The sequence below is a fragment of the Sarcophilus harrisii genome, chromosome 3, assembly GCF_902635505.1.
Source record: "Sarcophilus harrisii chromosome 3, mSarHar1.11, whole genome shotgun sequence".
NCBI classification, from domain to species: domain Eukaryota; kingdom Metazoa; phylum Chordata; class Mammalia; order Dasyuromorphia; family Dasyuridae; genus Sarcophilus; species Sarcophilus harrisii.
This window is the reverse complement of record NC_045428.1, coordinates 199,456,414-199,471,955: the sequence shown is the minus strand read 5'-3', so window position 1 is coordinate 199,471,955 and position 15,542 is coordinate 199,456,414. Positions and strand designations below refer to the sequence as shown.

Sequence of the window (15,542 nt, the reverse complement as noted above, 5' to 3'; positions counted from 1 at the left end):
ATCTCTAGCTTTCAACCTTTTCTTTGTAGGATTACAAAAGACACTGGTTACATTTTAATTTATGTTTCTTTTCTAAGTTCACGAACTCAAGGTAAAGAACCCCTGACCTTAGTCAGGATTCAATCCTGAGATGCGTCCAACAAATATTTCCCCCCAAATCAGGTTCGAACTTGGTGCCTCTATTTGTAGGACCTTTCAATCAGATAATGAGACACGTTTATAAACATTTTCTCCTTCGGCAGAATGAGCTCGAGATAAAATGTTCCAACTATAAGAAGCCTCTTTTTCCTTCATCTAGTTAAAATCCACATTTCTGGCGAGGTGTCCAATAAGCATTTAATTAAGCCTCTCCCACGGCGAAGGAACTAGACCGAGAACAAAAACAAAGCCAGACAAATTTGCTCTGTCCTCAGGGAGCTTCCCTTATGTTGGTGAATAAGACGTTTCGTGTCGCGGCGAGGACTTTATGACGTTCACCTTAAAGGTGTGATCTGGAATCTTGGGCTAAATAAAAGGGAGATTCCTTTTCCTGAGAGATGCGACACTGTCGGGAAGGACCCCAACACGGACCTCGGAACTAAAAAGAAGCAGGAAGCACCCTTAAGGAGAGAAGGAGTGAAAGTCGTAGATCGCACTGCGCATGCCCCGCTTCCCCATCTTGCTGGCGTCTCGCCGTGGATAAAGGGAATATATTCTATGACTTTTGATTGGTTAAGTGTCTCTTCTTTCCCTCCAATCCGCTTCTCCCTCTCTTCCCCACCCACTGGGAAGAGAAGCAGTGCCCCGCGCGGGTCGTAACCGCTAAATGAAGCGTTTTCCTGCGGACGGGTGAGCAAGGCGCACGCGTCAGCCCTAGGGGGAGAGGAGACCCGCGGGAGGGCTCTCTTTCGGCGTTAATAAGGCTATGGGGGAAGAGTGGACCGCGACGCTCGCGGCCCCGCCCTCCCTAAGCGAGCGGGGCGGGGCGAGGCGGGGAGGAGACCCGCGGGAAGGGTCTCTTTCGGCGTTAATAAGGCTATGGGGGAAGAGTGGACCGCGACGCTCGCGGCCCCGCCCTCCCTAAGCGGGCGGGGCGAGGCGGGGAGGAGACCCGCGGAAGGGTCTCTTTCGGCGTTAATAAGGCTATGGGGAAGAGTGGACCGCGACGCTCGCGGCCCCGCCCTCCTAAGCGGCGGGGCGGGCGGAGGAGACCCGCGGAGGGTCTCTTTCGCGTTAATAAGGCTATGGGGAAGAGTGGACCGCGACGCTCGCGGCCCCGCCCTCCCTAAGCGGGCGGGGCGAGGCGGGAGGAGACCCGCGGGAAGGGTCTCTTTCGCGTTAATAAGGCTATGGGGAAGAGTGGACCGCGACGCTCGCGCCCCGCCCTCCCTAAGCGGGCGGGGCGAGGCGGGGAGGAGACCCGCGGGAAGGGTCTCTTTCGGCGTTAATAAGGCTATGGGGGAAGAGTGGACCGCGACGCTCGCGGCCCCGCCCTCCCTAAGCGAGCGGGGCGGGGCGGGGCGGGGCGGGGAGGTGGGTAATAGAGCGGAAGAAGAATTGCGCCAGCACTTCCGTCTTCCTCCCTTCCTCTCCTGTAACCAGCTCAGTCACCTTTCTCCCCACCCCTCCCTCTGCCCCGTGGGGGAGGCGCGGAGCGGGCTCCGGCTGTTTCCGGACTCCACTTGCCCAAGGCTGGAAGGATATTTTGTTTTCTTAGGCTCCTCGATGCTGAGTTAGAAGAGACTTAAAACAAACCCCCGGATCCCACGCATCGTTTTACGGGTGAGGACACCGAAGCCTCGAGAGGCTACGGCCCAGGTAGAAGGTCCCCTGACTCCAGCCCCATTGCTCTTGCTGCCGAGCCAGAGAAAGATTTAGGGATCGTAACGGGTAGGTAGGAATCATCTAGAACTAGGCCTTTGGGTCTGGTTGGGCTCATTTTACAGATGAGGAAACTGAGACCCAAAGAGGCTAACATACATACAGAGAACCCGATTTCCTTGTTCCCGCTACGGAGCTGGAAAGTGATAGCAGAGATTTAAAAATGAATTTTACAGTTGAGGAAACTGAGTCACACCGATGTTAAGTTCCACACAACTGGACCGTGAACGATAACTTTGACTCCAAATCTATTGCTTCTTCCACTGAGCCAGGCATGGAATTACATAGAATTGGGAGGAAGGGAGAAAAATTTTGAACACGAAGTTTTGCAAAGATGAATGTTGAAAACGTTTTGCATTAACTTGGAAAAATAAAAAAGCTGTCAAAGAAAAAAAGAAAAGTTAATAGGATCGTACATTGAGAGTTTGAAAGGACCTCGGAGGCTATTGAGCTCACCCAAAGTGATTTGTCTAGAGATATGTGATTGTTGTCTGGGGTAATATTTGAACTCAAGTGTCCGGAGTTCAAGCCCAGCACACCAGCCACAACCTTATTCAGGTGCCTCCATATTCTCCCCTCCAAAAAAATAAAAAAGCTAGGGATTTTTTTTCCCGTTACCTTTGAAGAGGTAGACGCCATAAGGAATCTCTCCCCAGTTTGCTACAGTACCAAAATAAAATGCCTTTATGCCCACTGAGGCAATTCTAACCAAAATTCTCCCTGGGGACTTGTCAGGCTCATTTTTAAGGCTATTTAGAAAGCACAAAAGAGTTTCTGCACAGTGTTTATTCATGCAAAATAGATGAAAAATTCATCTATACATTTTGTATGGTTAAAGTATATTTGTCATCTGTGTGTGTATATATACACACACACACACACACAGATGACATATAAATATATATACATAATATATATATATATAATATAAATATATGTGTGTGTGTGTATCCTAATGACTTTTGAGAATGAAATGTTTTTTTTTTAAAAGGCAAAGTAAACGGGGTATCCAATAATCATTTTTTAATGTTATTGAGAAAATAGTGTAAAATTGGACTTTTTAAGTTTAAAATTCAGTGCTCAAAAATATATCATTCTTGTGAAAATGTTTATTTGGTTTTACTTAGTTTTAAGTTTAATTTCCCACACTTTTATTTGAATTTCAGCAATTAGTAAGAAAATTTCCTCTTTTAACTTTTTTTTTTTTTTGGAGGGGGACATTCGAAATTTCAGATTTCATTGTATTCCAGTGAGGAAATTCCATCCTTGGAATTGCAAGTGGGATAATTCTTCTGCAACTTACAAAATTAACAGGGGGCACAAAGCCAGTACTAAAGGATATTCCTGAGGAGTACTGCTTGGAACAAATTCAGATCAATTTAACAGATGTATTGGACACAGACAATGTTTCCAGTGCTACACGAGGAACTATGAGAGATAAGGAATTCTTAATCTATATAGTTTATATTATTTCCTTACCTCTTCAATTTATGTGTGAAATCAGATTAAAATTAACATCAAGGACAAGTTAAACATAAAGGTCTTCTCAAAGATTTGTCTGCAAGTGGTACATCCTTTTGCCGATGGTGATGGGAGATGGGGATATAAATGAATTTTTAAAATTATCAATCACATTTATTGAACATTCACTGTCAGCTACTAAGCTGATCTTTGGGGAGAACATGGGAAAGGAGAATCAAAGCTTATAAGGAATGTACATTCTAATAAGATATATACAGAAAATTTGAATGTAGTCTGGATGTTGAGGCATCTAAGGATCTCATACTTTTTTTAAAAACTCCCATTGAGTTACAGATGCTCTACTGGTGAGAGGTGAACTAAAGTAGGAAGAAGGGGGTATAGTTGATTGAAAATTTAGAAGCATTTCTAGAAGCATTTTCATTGAAATTATTCTCAATGATTATATAATAACCATTATATAATATGCCATTTTCTGAGACAAGCAAACTTGTAATAGTAGAGGATAAATGTCTCAAAACAAAGTGAAATGTCATTCTTTATAGGTCCCCCAGCAGGGCAGTTACTGTTGCCCTAAGACTTTGAGAAGGGGAATCTTTCACAAATAGGTATTCCTACCATGGACAGCTTGTCATACATATGAGGAGGCAACTATGAAAATACATATGATTGGTTATTTATATATGTTTAGATCTGGTTACATTTATAACTTTTACTGTCCATTTCCTGAAATTACTGCAAATTACAACCAGGTTCAATACTATTCAATTGAATTAAAACCTCTCATTTGAAAGAACTTTTTAGTGGCTGAGAATATAAAGTAAAGCTTGTCTTTTAACTAGGAATAAATATAAAAATCAGAATAGAGAGAGAAACATTACTGTTATTAAGTGCCTGTGTGGAAAATTCTCATAGGGAACAGACAAAGTTCTTGCTAAAGAATAAAACTGCACAAATTGTCCCATATAAAAAAATCTCCATCAATTCTTATCACAGGGTAGTAGTTTTGTTTTCTGAAGGAACACTTGTCCCCAAGTGACCATAAATGCTAAGGAACTGAATAACTTAATATTGGAAAAAGCAAACATAATAATTATGTCATTATCTTTGTTATCCCAATCTGAGGGCAGGGAAGATAATAAAAGCTTACCTGCTATTTATAGATAGGCAATTACAGATCTATAGCATTCTTAACAGTATATGGAGTTTCCCACTATTAAGTAGCTATGTTGAGATTCCTAAGTCCAGTCTGATTTAAAAAATATTTTGTTTTGACCAACACTTTCCAACAAAGCAGAGTTTCTCTCTTCACCAGTTGACAAGAATTTATTAAACAACTGTAATATGCCAGACATAGAGACAAAAATAAAACAATAGCTCCTGTCAAGAAATTTGCCTTCCAGCCAAGGAGACAACATGCAGATATACTGAGTATATACAAAATGAACACAAGATCATTTTGATAAGGGAGTAAATGCTTGGGAAGACTTATGAACTGAGGCTGGAAAGTATTCAGGATTATGAAAGGCAGAAGTTAGAAGGGGAAAGAAAGCATTTCAGACCTCTAAAATAGCCCATGTAAACAGTAGGAGGCAGAAAATGTTTATACATGTGAAATAACAGGTAGGCTAGAATTGTTGGAACCTAGAGTTCATGAAAGGTAGTGATATATTAAAATACAGAAAATGTTTAAAAGGATCAGGTTGTGAAGAGCTTTACATGTCAAACAGGAATTTATATTTAATCTTAGAAGTCGGTTCTCAGCTACGCCCAGAGAAAGAACTTTGGGAGATGACTAAAAACCATTACATTGAATTCCCAATCCCCATATTTATGCCCACCTGCATTTTTGATTTCCTTCACAAGCTAATTGTACAATATTTCAGAGTCTGATTCTTTTTGTACAGCAAAATAACGGTTTGGTCATGTATACTTATTGTGTATAAATATTAAATATATTTAACATCTACTGGTCATTCTGCCATCTGGGGGAGGGGGTGGGGGGTAAGAGGTGAAAAATTGGAACAAGAGGTTTGGCAATTGTTAATGCTGTAAAATTACCCATACATATAACCTGTAAATAAAAGGCTACTAAATAAAAAATAAATAAATAAATAAAAAGAATAAAATAAAACCGGTAAAAGGAAAAAAAAAAAAAAAGAAGTCATGGGTTCTTTTTGAGTTTGAGTATTAGGGTCCGACCTGAGCTTTTGGAAAATTACTTTGTAATTTACACTAAAACAACTAACAAAACTATCTGCTAGCTTGATTGCTGTTGATAATACTGTCCCATAGTTTTTTCTGATTAAGAGGAAGGAAGGATATGTACTTTGATAGCATGGTACCAACCTGGATGGTTTGATTTGCCTTAACTTTTGTTGCCTTTTAGTATTTGTAATTACTTTGTTCTAGTCATTGCATATATTATTCTTTTAGCTCTGTTTTCTTTACTGTTTCACTTCATAAAAATATGCCTATGTTTCTTTGAATTCTTCATAATTATCCTTTTATAAAATTAGGTTACATTCATAAGTTACAGTTGTTTAGCTGTTGGCTTTCCCCTCTCCATCTCCATCACTGGTCACATATTTAGTTTATAAGTTTTTTTGTGTTCAAAAAGAATGCTGTTAATAAATATTTATGTATAAATGAACCTTATCTCACTGTCAATCCTAGTAGGATCTCTGTGTCAGTAAGTATGAACAATTTTGTAATTTTCCTATATAAGTCCAATTCTTTTTCCCGGAACAGTTGGACTAATTTATTACTCAGCTCTTTTCAGATACTGTGATTCTTCCCAGAATTGTTCTAATACTAAATTTTTTCAAATCTTATCATCATTGCCAGTTTGATGAATGTGAGATTATATACAAACTATTTCAAAGTATCATTTTTCATTATGATTCAGAAGTTTTTCAGATGCTTGTTGATAGAAAGATACATTTCTCCTTTTGAAAACTGTCCATGTACTTAGGCCACTTGTCTGTTGGAAATGATATATGAATATGTCTGCTCTCAAAAGACTTTAAAGATAAGATGTTAGATTTTTGTCAGAGATGTTTCATGCAGAGTTTTCTCCAAAGTATATATTTTCTTCTAATTCTTATCCAATCTATTCTAAGTCCAGGGTTCTTCTGACCTTACTAATATGGTTTTTACTTTTTTTTTCCCAATCTACATTAGTTCATCATTTGCTCCCTAAAATATCACTTTTTGCTATTCGAAGTTTCTTTCTTAAATAAATTATGCAATTATTTATAATTTTACAGTAGTTATTATACATTTGATACTATGATATGCATTCACTAGAAAATTAAATAGATAAAACAAATTGATTATGGTTCACAGAGGCAAGGAAAAATCTCATGATCTTTAATAAAAATAATTATATTTCACAACATATTAGCATAATTTTAAGATGTATTCACACATTTAATGATATTGAATTTGGATTGCCTGATTTCAAAAAGATGTCATTGCCCATAAATTTTAAATCTTAAGGAACTTCAGAAGTTAACTACTCTAGTGTCCTCTCATGCTACAGATTAGGAAACTGAGGAATAGGGAAGTTCAATTTAGTCATCAAAAACAGACCTCTAATCATAATTTGAGGACATAGTATTCCAAGTTGCTTATGACCAACCATACTGCAGTCCTCTAGACTTTCATTTCTCAATTGTTGCATCAAAACATTCATTAAGTTTAGTTAATTGGTAGTTTAGGTCTGATTTTTATGTTTAATAGATGTTTGTTGTATTTTTGTCAAAGTAGATTAGGTGACATTTTCAACATGGTAAAAATTGTGACATAAGTTGCAGTAATTCTCAAAAACCCTTTACTGATTTGTGTACTGCAGTAAATTGGTTATATATATAAAACTATAGTTTTATAGTTGTCTTGAGCACATTTTAAGTATGTAACCATCTTATTAGAGACAAGATTAAACCCAGGTCTCTCTTGATTCTTAGTCCAACATTATTTTTCACCTATATCAATCTCACACATATGGGAAAAAGTATGTAAGGAGTTTAATATTGCTTAAAGTAAAAGGCTTCCCTGTGATTCTTCATCATGATAAGGAGATAACCCTGGGTACTAAGTCACTGATGATATTGCACATCTTACCAAACTGGAAAAGTTTCAGATGTAAGCATAGCAATAGATTATCATATGTTTGTCATCTGTGGACTAGCTACTAATCAAAGCAGCTCTTGAAAAATCTATTAATTCTTAGTTGAGTTGTAGTCTGGGTCATTGGAAGGAGAACTCTCACCAATTTAAATAATGAATGATAATAATTGACATTTAAATAGCACTCCAAAGTGTGTAAATAGGACTTCCCTATTTATTTTTTCCTCACAACAGCCCTGTGAAGTAGCTAGGTGCTATGAAATAATTTTATATTACCAATGGAGATTAATCTTGCTAGGCACCATCACATTGTATGGGTGTTCAATAATAAGAATCGTAAGTAGCGAATTACAAAACATTTGGATAGAAGTAAGATAATAGGATAAAACACAATTATAACATTTTACAATGTATCCTTCTAGCACATTCATGATTTGGGTTCCGGTGCCATTCCTTAAAACAATATCTGTAGTTAGAAACATCTATGGATATTTTTAAACATGCTGGGCAGTATATTACTGAAGGGCCTGAAAACATCATGGAATCCCATATCTGAGATGTGAAAATTTGTGCCATCCTAACTCCCAAATACACTGTAACAGGAGACCCATCCAGACTGGATAATTTGAGGTCCACTCACCAATCAGTTCCAGATCCTCTCCAAACCAGTGGGGCTCAGAGTCCTTTCAGAGCAGGGGGGATGATCTCATCTTCTGAAACTACTTCCTGCTGAGAATAAGCATAGAGCTAATCACCTGCAGGGTCCCATCTTTTTATGGAGGGGGGTGGTAAACTGGAACTTATTGAAGTATCCAGTGATTGATTCAGTTCCTTGAAGCTAGGCAGTAGAGCTGTAACTGACCAAAATCTAGAATACAAAACAAATCCAACAAATAGAGGTTAGGATAACTTGAGATAGAAGGACAAGTCCACAAGGACTGCTATAAGATGTAAAGAGGCCAATGTAGATTTGCTAGCAACTTTTCATGTAAATGAAATATATTTGTGTCACAGGAAACACAGTATACATAAATGTTAAAGATGTTTCAACTTTAGTTTCAATAAACAATAAAATAAGAGGTCTTATGGACAATCATGTTAAATGTTCTTACATTATTTTGGAAACCTTTAAGAATTTTATTTCATTCAAACATCTATATGTATCTAGAAACAAATAAATTACTAAATACTCATGCGCCAAATTATTTAGGCTATATTGACTATATATTTTTAGATTGAAAACAAGATATATAATTGAATTTGTGTTGACCATTTGCTCTTATCATAGAAACTTGTATTAGGAGGAAAATATCTGATGATAATATCATTAGAACTGGTTCTTCAGGCCTCAGCCTGGGAGCATACTACATGATAAAATAAAACTTCTTTATAAATATTAAAGGAATCTCATTTTAACTAGCAGGATGTCCAGGGCTGGGACTGTTTCATAAACAGAAAATTTGCTATCTGAAAAATATTAAGAGGTTCTTGAACAATATACAGTGTAGTAATAATTGCATATAATTTATTCTGTTGTGTATATTCAAACAGGGTATTAAAAATATAGTAGTAGATGGAATATATTAAAGAGACTGATTATTTATTAATAGCATCTGTAAATACCATCCATTGCTTGCAGACTTCTTTTTGAATTGGGGTTAAAATCTACTCTTAAAATTTTAAATAATTTTGTCAATTCATGTGTTAACAATTTCAAATATAGTTTTATCCAATTAATATCCCTCACTAATTTTTGATGATCATTTGGAGTTATTAAATTATCCTTTCTAATTTCTATTTTAAAATTGGCCTAAAATCGGCAATATACTGCATCCAGAATGCCTCTTCTCCTGTAACTCCAAAATCTTGAATGAAAACTCCTAGATATAAAATTAACTATAGATAAAGCATCTATAGTTACTCCCTTTGCTTCCTATTTTTTAATCTAGTATTGTTTAATTAGGCTTGGTTTTTGAGCTATTTTCAAGCAAGAATATCATAGTAGCTCTTTGCTTAATGTGGTTTTCTTATCATTTTCTTGATTCTTGAATCTCATGGACTAACAAAAAACCTGTAAGCATCATAGGACGGTAGTGGAATAGCATGCAGTATTTCCTCCCCAATTTGTCCTTTAACACTTTTAATAAGTTTTAAATATATTGTCAGAAACCTTAAGTTCTGATCTATAGCTATAAATTTGCGAACAAAATTGGGCTATTTTCAACCCAAAAAAGTGTGACACATCATTAGTTATTTTTTGTAAATTGTTTTGTAGAGGAGAAAATATAGTTAGCATCCCAATTGTCTTGTAGACACAATAGTAAAATAGTATAGTAATATAGTAGTAAAGAACATTGCTGTTAAAAAGCCTAAGTTCAAATCCTGGCAATAACATTTGCTACTTATGTGACCATTTTTCCGAACTCATCTGTAAAATAAAGGACTTAGACTATGTGGTTCCTAAGGTCTTTTCCATCTGTAAACCCATGATCTTCTGTGAACCTCTAATGACATTATATGGAGCAAGACTTATTAAACTTTTTTTCCACTCATAACTTCTCCTTGCCTGGGAAATTTTTACATGACCCCGGGAATATAAATATATAAAACATATAAATCGGGTATACAAATCAAACATTTGCTGATAACAACTCATAATTTCCCAACTTCCACATTCAGTTATAAAACCCCGTATGGCATTGTGAAACCAATTTAAGAGGTTGGGATATAGAATACCAAGATTCCACAGAACCCAATTTGGGAAGTGTTATGGTAGAGAATATTGGGAGGAAGAGCAATAGAACAATAACAATTCTGTAGTAGTAGCATAGCTATACTAAGTAGCATGGTAGGCCAAGTAATAGAATCTGAAAGTACTACCTTCTTGACTTGGTGCATTTCTGAAGACCATACCCTTCACTGTTTCCTGCTCTTCTGATCAGATGTATTTCCACATACAGGTTAGAGAAGCTAGTCTCCTACCTGCACTTTCTTAGTTCAGATTCAATGTTGGGACAAAAAGAGGCACTTTCAAGGAATTGAATATTTAACAAAAGGAGGTTTAACTTTGTTCTAACACAGCAATAAATATTCAGCAATATTGAATGGCACATAATTTCCCTGGATTTGACCTCCCTCATCTCCCTATGTAAACATGAATGGTTAATAGCCATTCAATTGGGCTTCTGAAATGCACCAAGATGCCAAATGGGTGGGTCTTATGCTCTTAGATGTCCAGGAAGCATTGTCAGGGAAGAAGAGACCAATTAGGCATCCTGAGTGCAGCTTTGTAAAGATTCCTCATGTTGTGTTGGGAGGAATGAAGTTTCTTCAGGGAAATACTGGTCCTGTCACACAGAGTATATAGTACAAAGTGATGGAGCATCAGACAATGTAGCTCAGTACCATCTATGAGAGCCAGCAGAAAGAAAATCAAGCAAGCTAGTTTTATTGAAAAGAAATGCAGTCACAAGAAGGGAAACATGTTAGATCCTGTTGGAATCCCCAGTGGAAAGGAGAAGGATGGTGCTAAAACTGGTAAAGGTTAGGGCAAAGAAAGGTTATAGAGTTTTTATCCAGTTCAACCAGGACCATACATTGTGAGGGAAGAAAAGGGGGGGTGGCTGATGCACTAAAGGGTTTGGGAGCTAATGTTGCTTCAAGGCTGAGGGATGGGGATTGGGATGTGATAGCTAGTGATATCCCTAATGGGAATATCCCCTCCCCATGGGAAAGAAACTCTTGGCCCTTACAGGTCTATTATCAAGTCATTCAGGACTTTTGGGCTTCCTGGAAATTTTGTTTAAATAGGGAAGACAGGCAACTGAAGTCCTTTTCTTACCTTCTTACCTTCTTTATCCACCAATTATACTTAAATAGTATGATTTAAATTTTTTAATGCTTGATGGGTAATTTCAACTAAATCATAAAAATCATCTGGCTCTCTGAGAAAATAGTTCAGTACTATTCACCATTATGGAACTGATGTTAATACCAGTAAGGTGTCCTTCCCATCCTGATGATCACATGAATTAATTATCTTCCCTAGATCTAGACCACTGAATTGTAGATTTGGACTTGGAAAAAGGTCCAAAGTATCATCTAGCACATCTTAAATAATTGTTAATAATCTTAAATATTTGTTAATGCTGTAAATCAGGTTCTTTTGTGTACCAGATTTCACATTTTCATGTCTGATGCTTTATTGCAGTTGATAATGTTTCATATCATATATTTCAGAAAATACTCACTATTATAAACACTATATAAAAGGAAATGCTTCATAAAAATAACAGTTTCTTTTTTTTTTTTTTTTTTGGTTTTTTTTTTTTTTAATTTAATAGCCTTTTATTTACAGGATATATACATGGGTAACTTTACAGCATTAACAATTGCCAAACCTCTTGTTCCAATTTTTCACCTCTTACCCCCTCACCCCCTCCCCTAGATGGCAGGATGACCAGTAGATGTTAAATATATTAAAATATAAATTAGATACACAATAAGTATACATGACCAAAACGTTATTTTGCTGTAGAAAAAGAATCAGACTCTGAAATATTGTACAATTAGCTTGTGAAGGAAATCAAAAATGCAGGTGTGCATAAATATAGGGATTGGGAATTCAATGTAATGGTTTTTAGTCATCTCCCAAAGTTCTTTTTCTGGGCATAGCTAGTTCAGTTCATTACTGCTCCATTAGAAATGATTTGGTTGATCTCGTTGCTGAGGATGGCCTGATCCATCAGAACTGGTCATCATCTAGTATTGTTGTTGAAGTATATAATGATCTCCTGGTCCTGCTCATTTCACTCAGCATCAGTTCGTGTAAGTCTCTCCAGGCCTTTCTGAAATCATCCTGTTGGTCATTTCTTACAGAACAGTAATATTCCATAATTTTCATATACCACAATTTATTCAGCCATTCTCCAACTGATGGACATCCATTCAGTTTCCAGTTTCTAGCCACTACAAAAAGGGCTGCCACAAACATTCGTGCACATACAGGTCCCTTTCCCTTCTTTATAATCTCTTTGGGATATAATCCCAGTAGTAACACTGCTGGATCAAAGGGTATGCACAGTTTGATAACTTTTTGAGCATAGTTCCAAACTACTCTCCAAAATGGTTGGATTCGTTCACAACTCCACCAACAGTGCATCAATGTCCCAGAAAAATAACAGTTTCAACATGAACAGCCTTACTTTTTTTCTTGGGAATGATAATGAAAACAATGTTTTGTTAGCATATGAAAAAACTAATTTCTAATTAAGAAAAGTAATTAATCTTCCTCCATCCTCTTTCTTTTTTTTTTCTTTATCAGCTACATTTATTATTTTTTTAATTTATTTTTTATTATTAAATAACTTTTTATTGACAGAACCCATGCCAGGGTAATTTTTTACAACATTATCCCTTGCACTCACTTCTGTTCCGATTTTTCCCCTCCCTCCCTCCACCCTCTTCCCAAGATGGCAAGCAGTCCTATACATGTTAAATAGATTACAGTAAATCTTGGATAACAATATATGTGTGCAGAAACGAACAGTTTTCTTGTTGCTCAGGGAGAATTGGATTTAGAAGGTATAAATAACCTGGGAAGAAGAACAAAAATGCAAACAGTTTACATTCATTTCCCAGTGTTCTTTCTTTGGGTGTAGCTGCTTCTGTCCATCATTGATCAATTGAAACTGAGTTAGATCTTCTCTTTGTTGAAGAAATCCACTTCCATCAGAATACATCCTCATACAGTATCGTTGTTGAGGTATATAATGATCTCCTGGTTCTGCTCATTTCACTTAGCATCAGTTCATGTAAGTCTCTCCAAGCCTCTCTGTATTCATCCTGCTGGTCATTTCTTACAGAACAATAATATTCCATAACATTCATATACCACAATTTACTCAACCATTCTCCAATTGATGGGCATCCATTCATTTTCCAGCTTCTAGCCACTACAAACAGGGCTGCCACAAACATTTTGGCACATACAGGTCCCTTTCCCTTCTTTAGTATCTCTTTGGGGTATAAGCCCAGTAGTAGCACTGCTGGATCAAAGGGTATGCACAGTTTGATAACTTTTTGAGCATAGTTCCAAATTGCTCTCCAGAATGGCTGGATGTATTCACAATTCCACCAACAATGTATCAGTGTCCCTGTTTTCCCACATCCCCTCCAACATTCTGCATTATCTTTCCCTGTCATTGTGGCCAATCTGACAGGCATATAGTGGTATCTCAGAGTTGTCTTAATTTGCATTTCTCTGATCAGTAGTGATTTGGAATACTCTTTCATATGAGTAGTAATAGTTTTAATTTCATCATCTGAAAATTGTCTGTTCATATCCTTTGACCATTTATCAATTGGAGAATGGCTTGATTTCTTATAAATTAGAATCAATTCTCTATATATTTTGGAAATGAGTCCTTTATCAGAACCTTTGACTGTAAAAATGTTTTCCCAGTTTATTGTTTCCCTTCTAATCTTGCCTGCATTAGTTTTGTTTGTACAAAAACTTTTCAATTTGATATAATCAAAATTTTAAATTTTGTAGTCAATAGTGATCTCTAGTTCTTCTTTGGTCATAAATTCCTCTTCCACAGGTCTGAGAGGTAAACTATCCTATGCTCTTCCAATTTATTTATGATCTCATTCTTTATGCCTAGATCATGAACCCATTTTGACCTTATCTTGGTGTATGGTGTTAAGTGCTCCACCCTCTTTCTTTTCAGATTTGAAGATGTCTGACAAGACCAAGAAAAAAGCAGCTATCAAAGCTTCAATTATTGAGCAACTACTGATAGAAAAGAATTTCCAGGATCTTGGAGATCACCTGACTGAATTAGAAACAATTCAAATAAATTTAGAGCATCTCCAAGAGACAGATGTTGTAAGAGCTGTATATAGAGTTTTGAAACATTGTCCTATAGTGATTTTCAAAACGAAAGCTAGGTGTTTACTTTCCAAGTGGAAAACACTTTATAAAAATCACTACTTTCAGCCAATAAACAGTTCTAATTTTTATCTTGAAGATAGTAAGGAAAAAACTGAACATGTTAATCTAGGTCAAGAAGAAAATTCCCCAAGCCAAAGTCAAGAACAGACATTAGATATAGCAAATTCTAACTCTGTGTTACTTTCCCAAGATGTTGCAAAAGATAATAAACTATTTGTGCCAGAAAACAGTGCTGCTCCAGTGGAAGAACATTCAGAAGACCCTAAATCTATTGGCAGCAAATCAACTTGGCATCAAGATCCTACAAGAGCTAAATGTGTAGAACTTCTTTATGGAGCCTTAGTCTCTTATGCCACAGATCAGCAGAAAACTGATCATTGTCAAAAATTGGCAAAAGAAATTGAGGGACATATTTTTGCGCTCTATTCAAAAAATCTTAAAAAATATAAAAACTGCATCAGAAGCAAATTGTCAAATTTGAAGAACCAAAAAAATTCTCATTTACAACAAAATCTGTTTTCTGGGGCCTTATCTCCAAAAGAATTTGCTGAAATGACAGTCATGGAAATGGCAAATGATGAATTAAAGCAGTTGAGGGCTTCATACACAAAGTCCTGTATACAAGAACATTATTTTCCTCAAGCGATTGATGGCACACAAACAAACAAAATAAAATGTAGGCGTTGTGAGAAATTTAATTGCAAGGTCACCGTGATTGCTAGAGGTATACTTTTCCTTCCAAGTTGGGTTCGCAGTGCAAACCCAGACGAACAAATGATGACCTATGTCATTTGTAATGAATGTGGGGAACAATGGTACTACAGCAAGTGGATTTGCACGTGATTGTGAAGAAATATTAACAAATTTTAAAAGATAATTTTTTATAAAGTGCTTGAGAAACATTTCAGACTTGTTGCATTGGTATTTTATTTTCACAATCCTCCAGGTAGCTTACCATTAAAAGGCTCTTCTTTTCAAATGAGTATCAAATTTCACATACATCTTCTCAAAGGAATACTAATTTTCACATACAAGTATTGGTTGTTTTAAAATTTTCTTTCTTCATGATTAAACTATCCAAAATTTGGGCTTAAGTTCTCTTACACATATAATGGAT

The 15,542-nt window shown here is 36.5% G+C and overlaps 1 protein-coding gene across 4 annotated transcripts; it reads left to right on the top strand.

Moving 5' to 3' along the window:
- Positions 1-524: 524 nt before the first annotated feature.
- TCEANC (transcription elongation factor A N-terminal and central domain containing) lies at positions 525-15,330 on the top strand. 4 transcript variants are annotated; one of them, XM_012546079.3, is made up of 3 exons: positions 525-828; positions 1,697-1,761; positions 14,202-15,330. In XM_012546079.3, exon 3 carries the CDS (start codon positions 14,210-14,212, stop codon positions 15,266-15,268), a length of 1,059 nt encoding a protein of 352 aa, XP_012401533.1. In that variant the 5' UTR covers positions 525-828; positions 1,697-1,761; positions 14,202-14,209; the 3' UTR covers positions 15,269-15,330. The 4 variants fall into 4 exon arrangements, with proteins under 4 accessions (XP_012401533.1, XP_012401534.1, XP_003765621.1 ...); XM_012546080.3 differs by having other exon boundaries at positions 1,697-1,869; XM_003765573.4 differs by lacking the exon at positions 1,697-1,761 and having other exon boundaries at positions 526-828.
- The last annotated feature ends 212 nt before the right edge of the window (positions 15,331-15,542 follow it).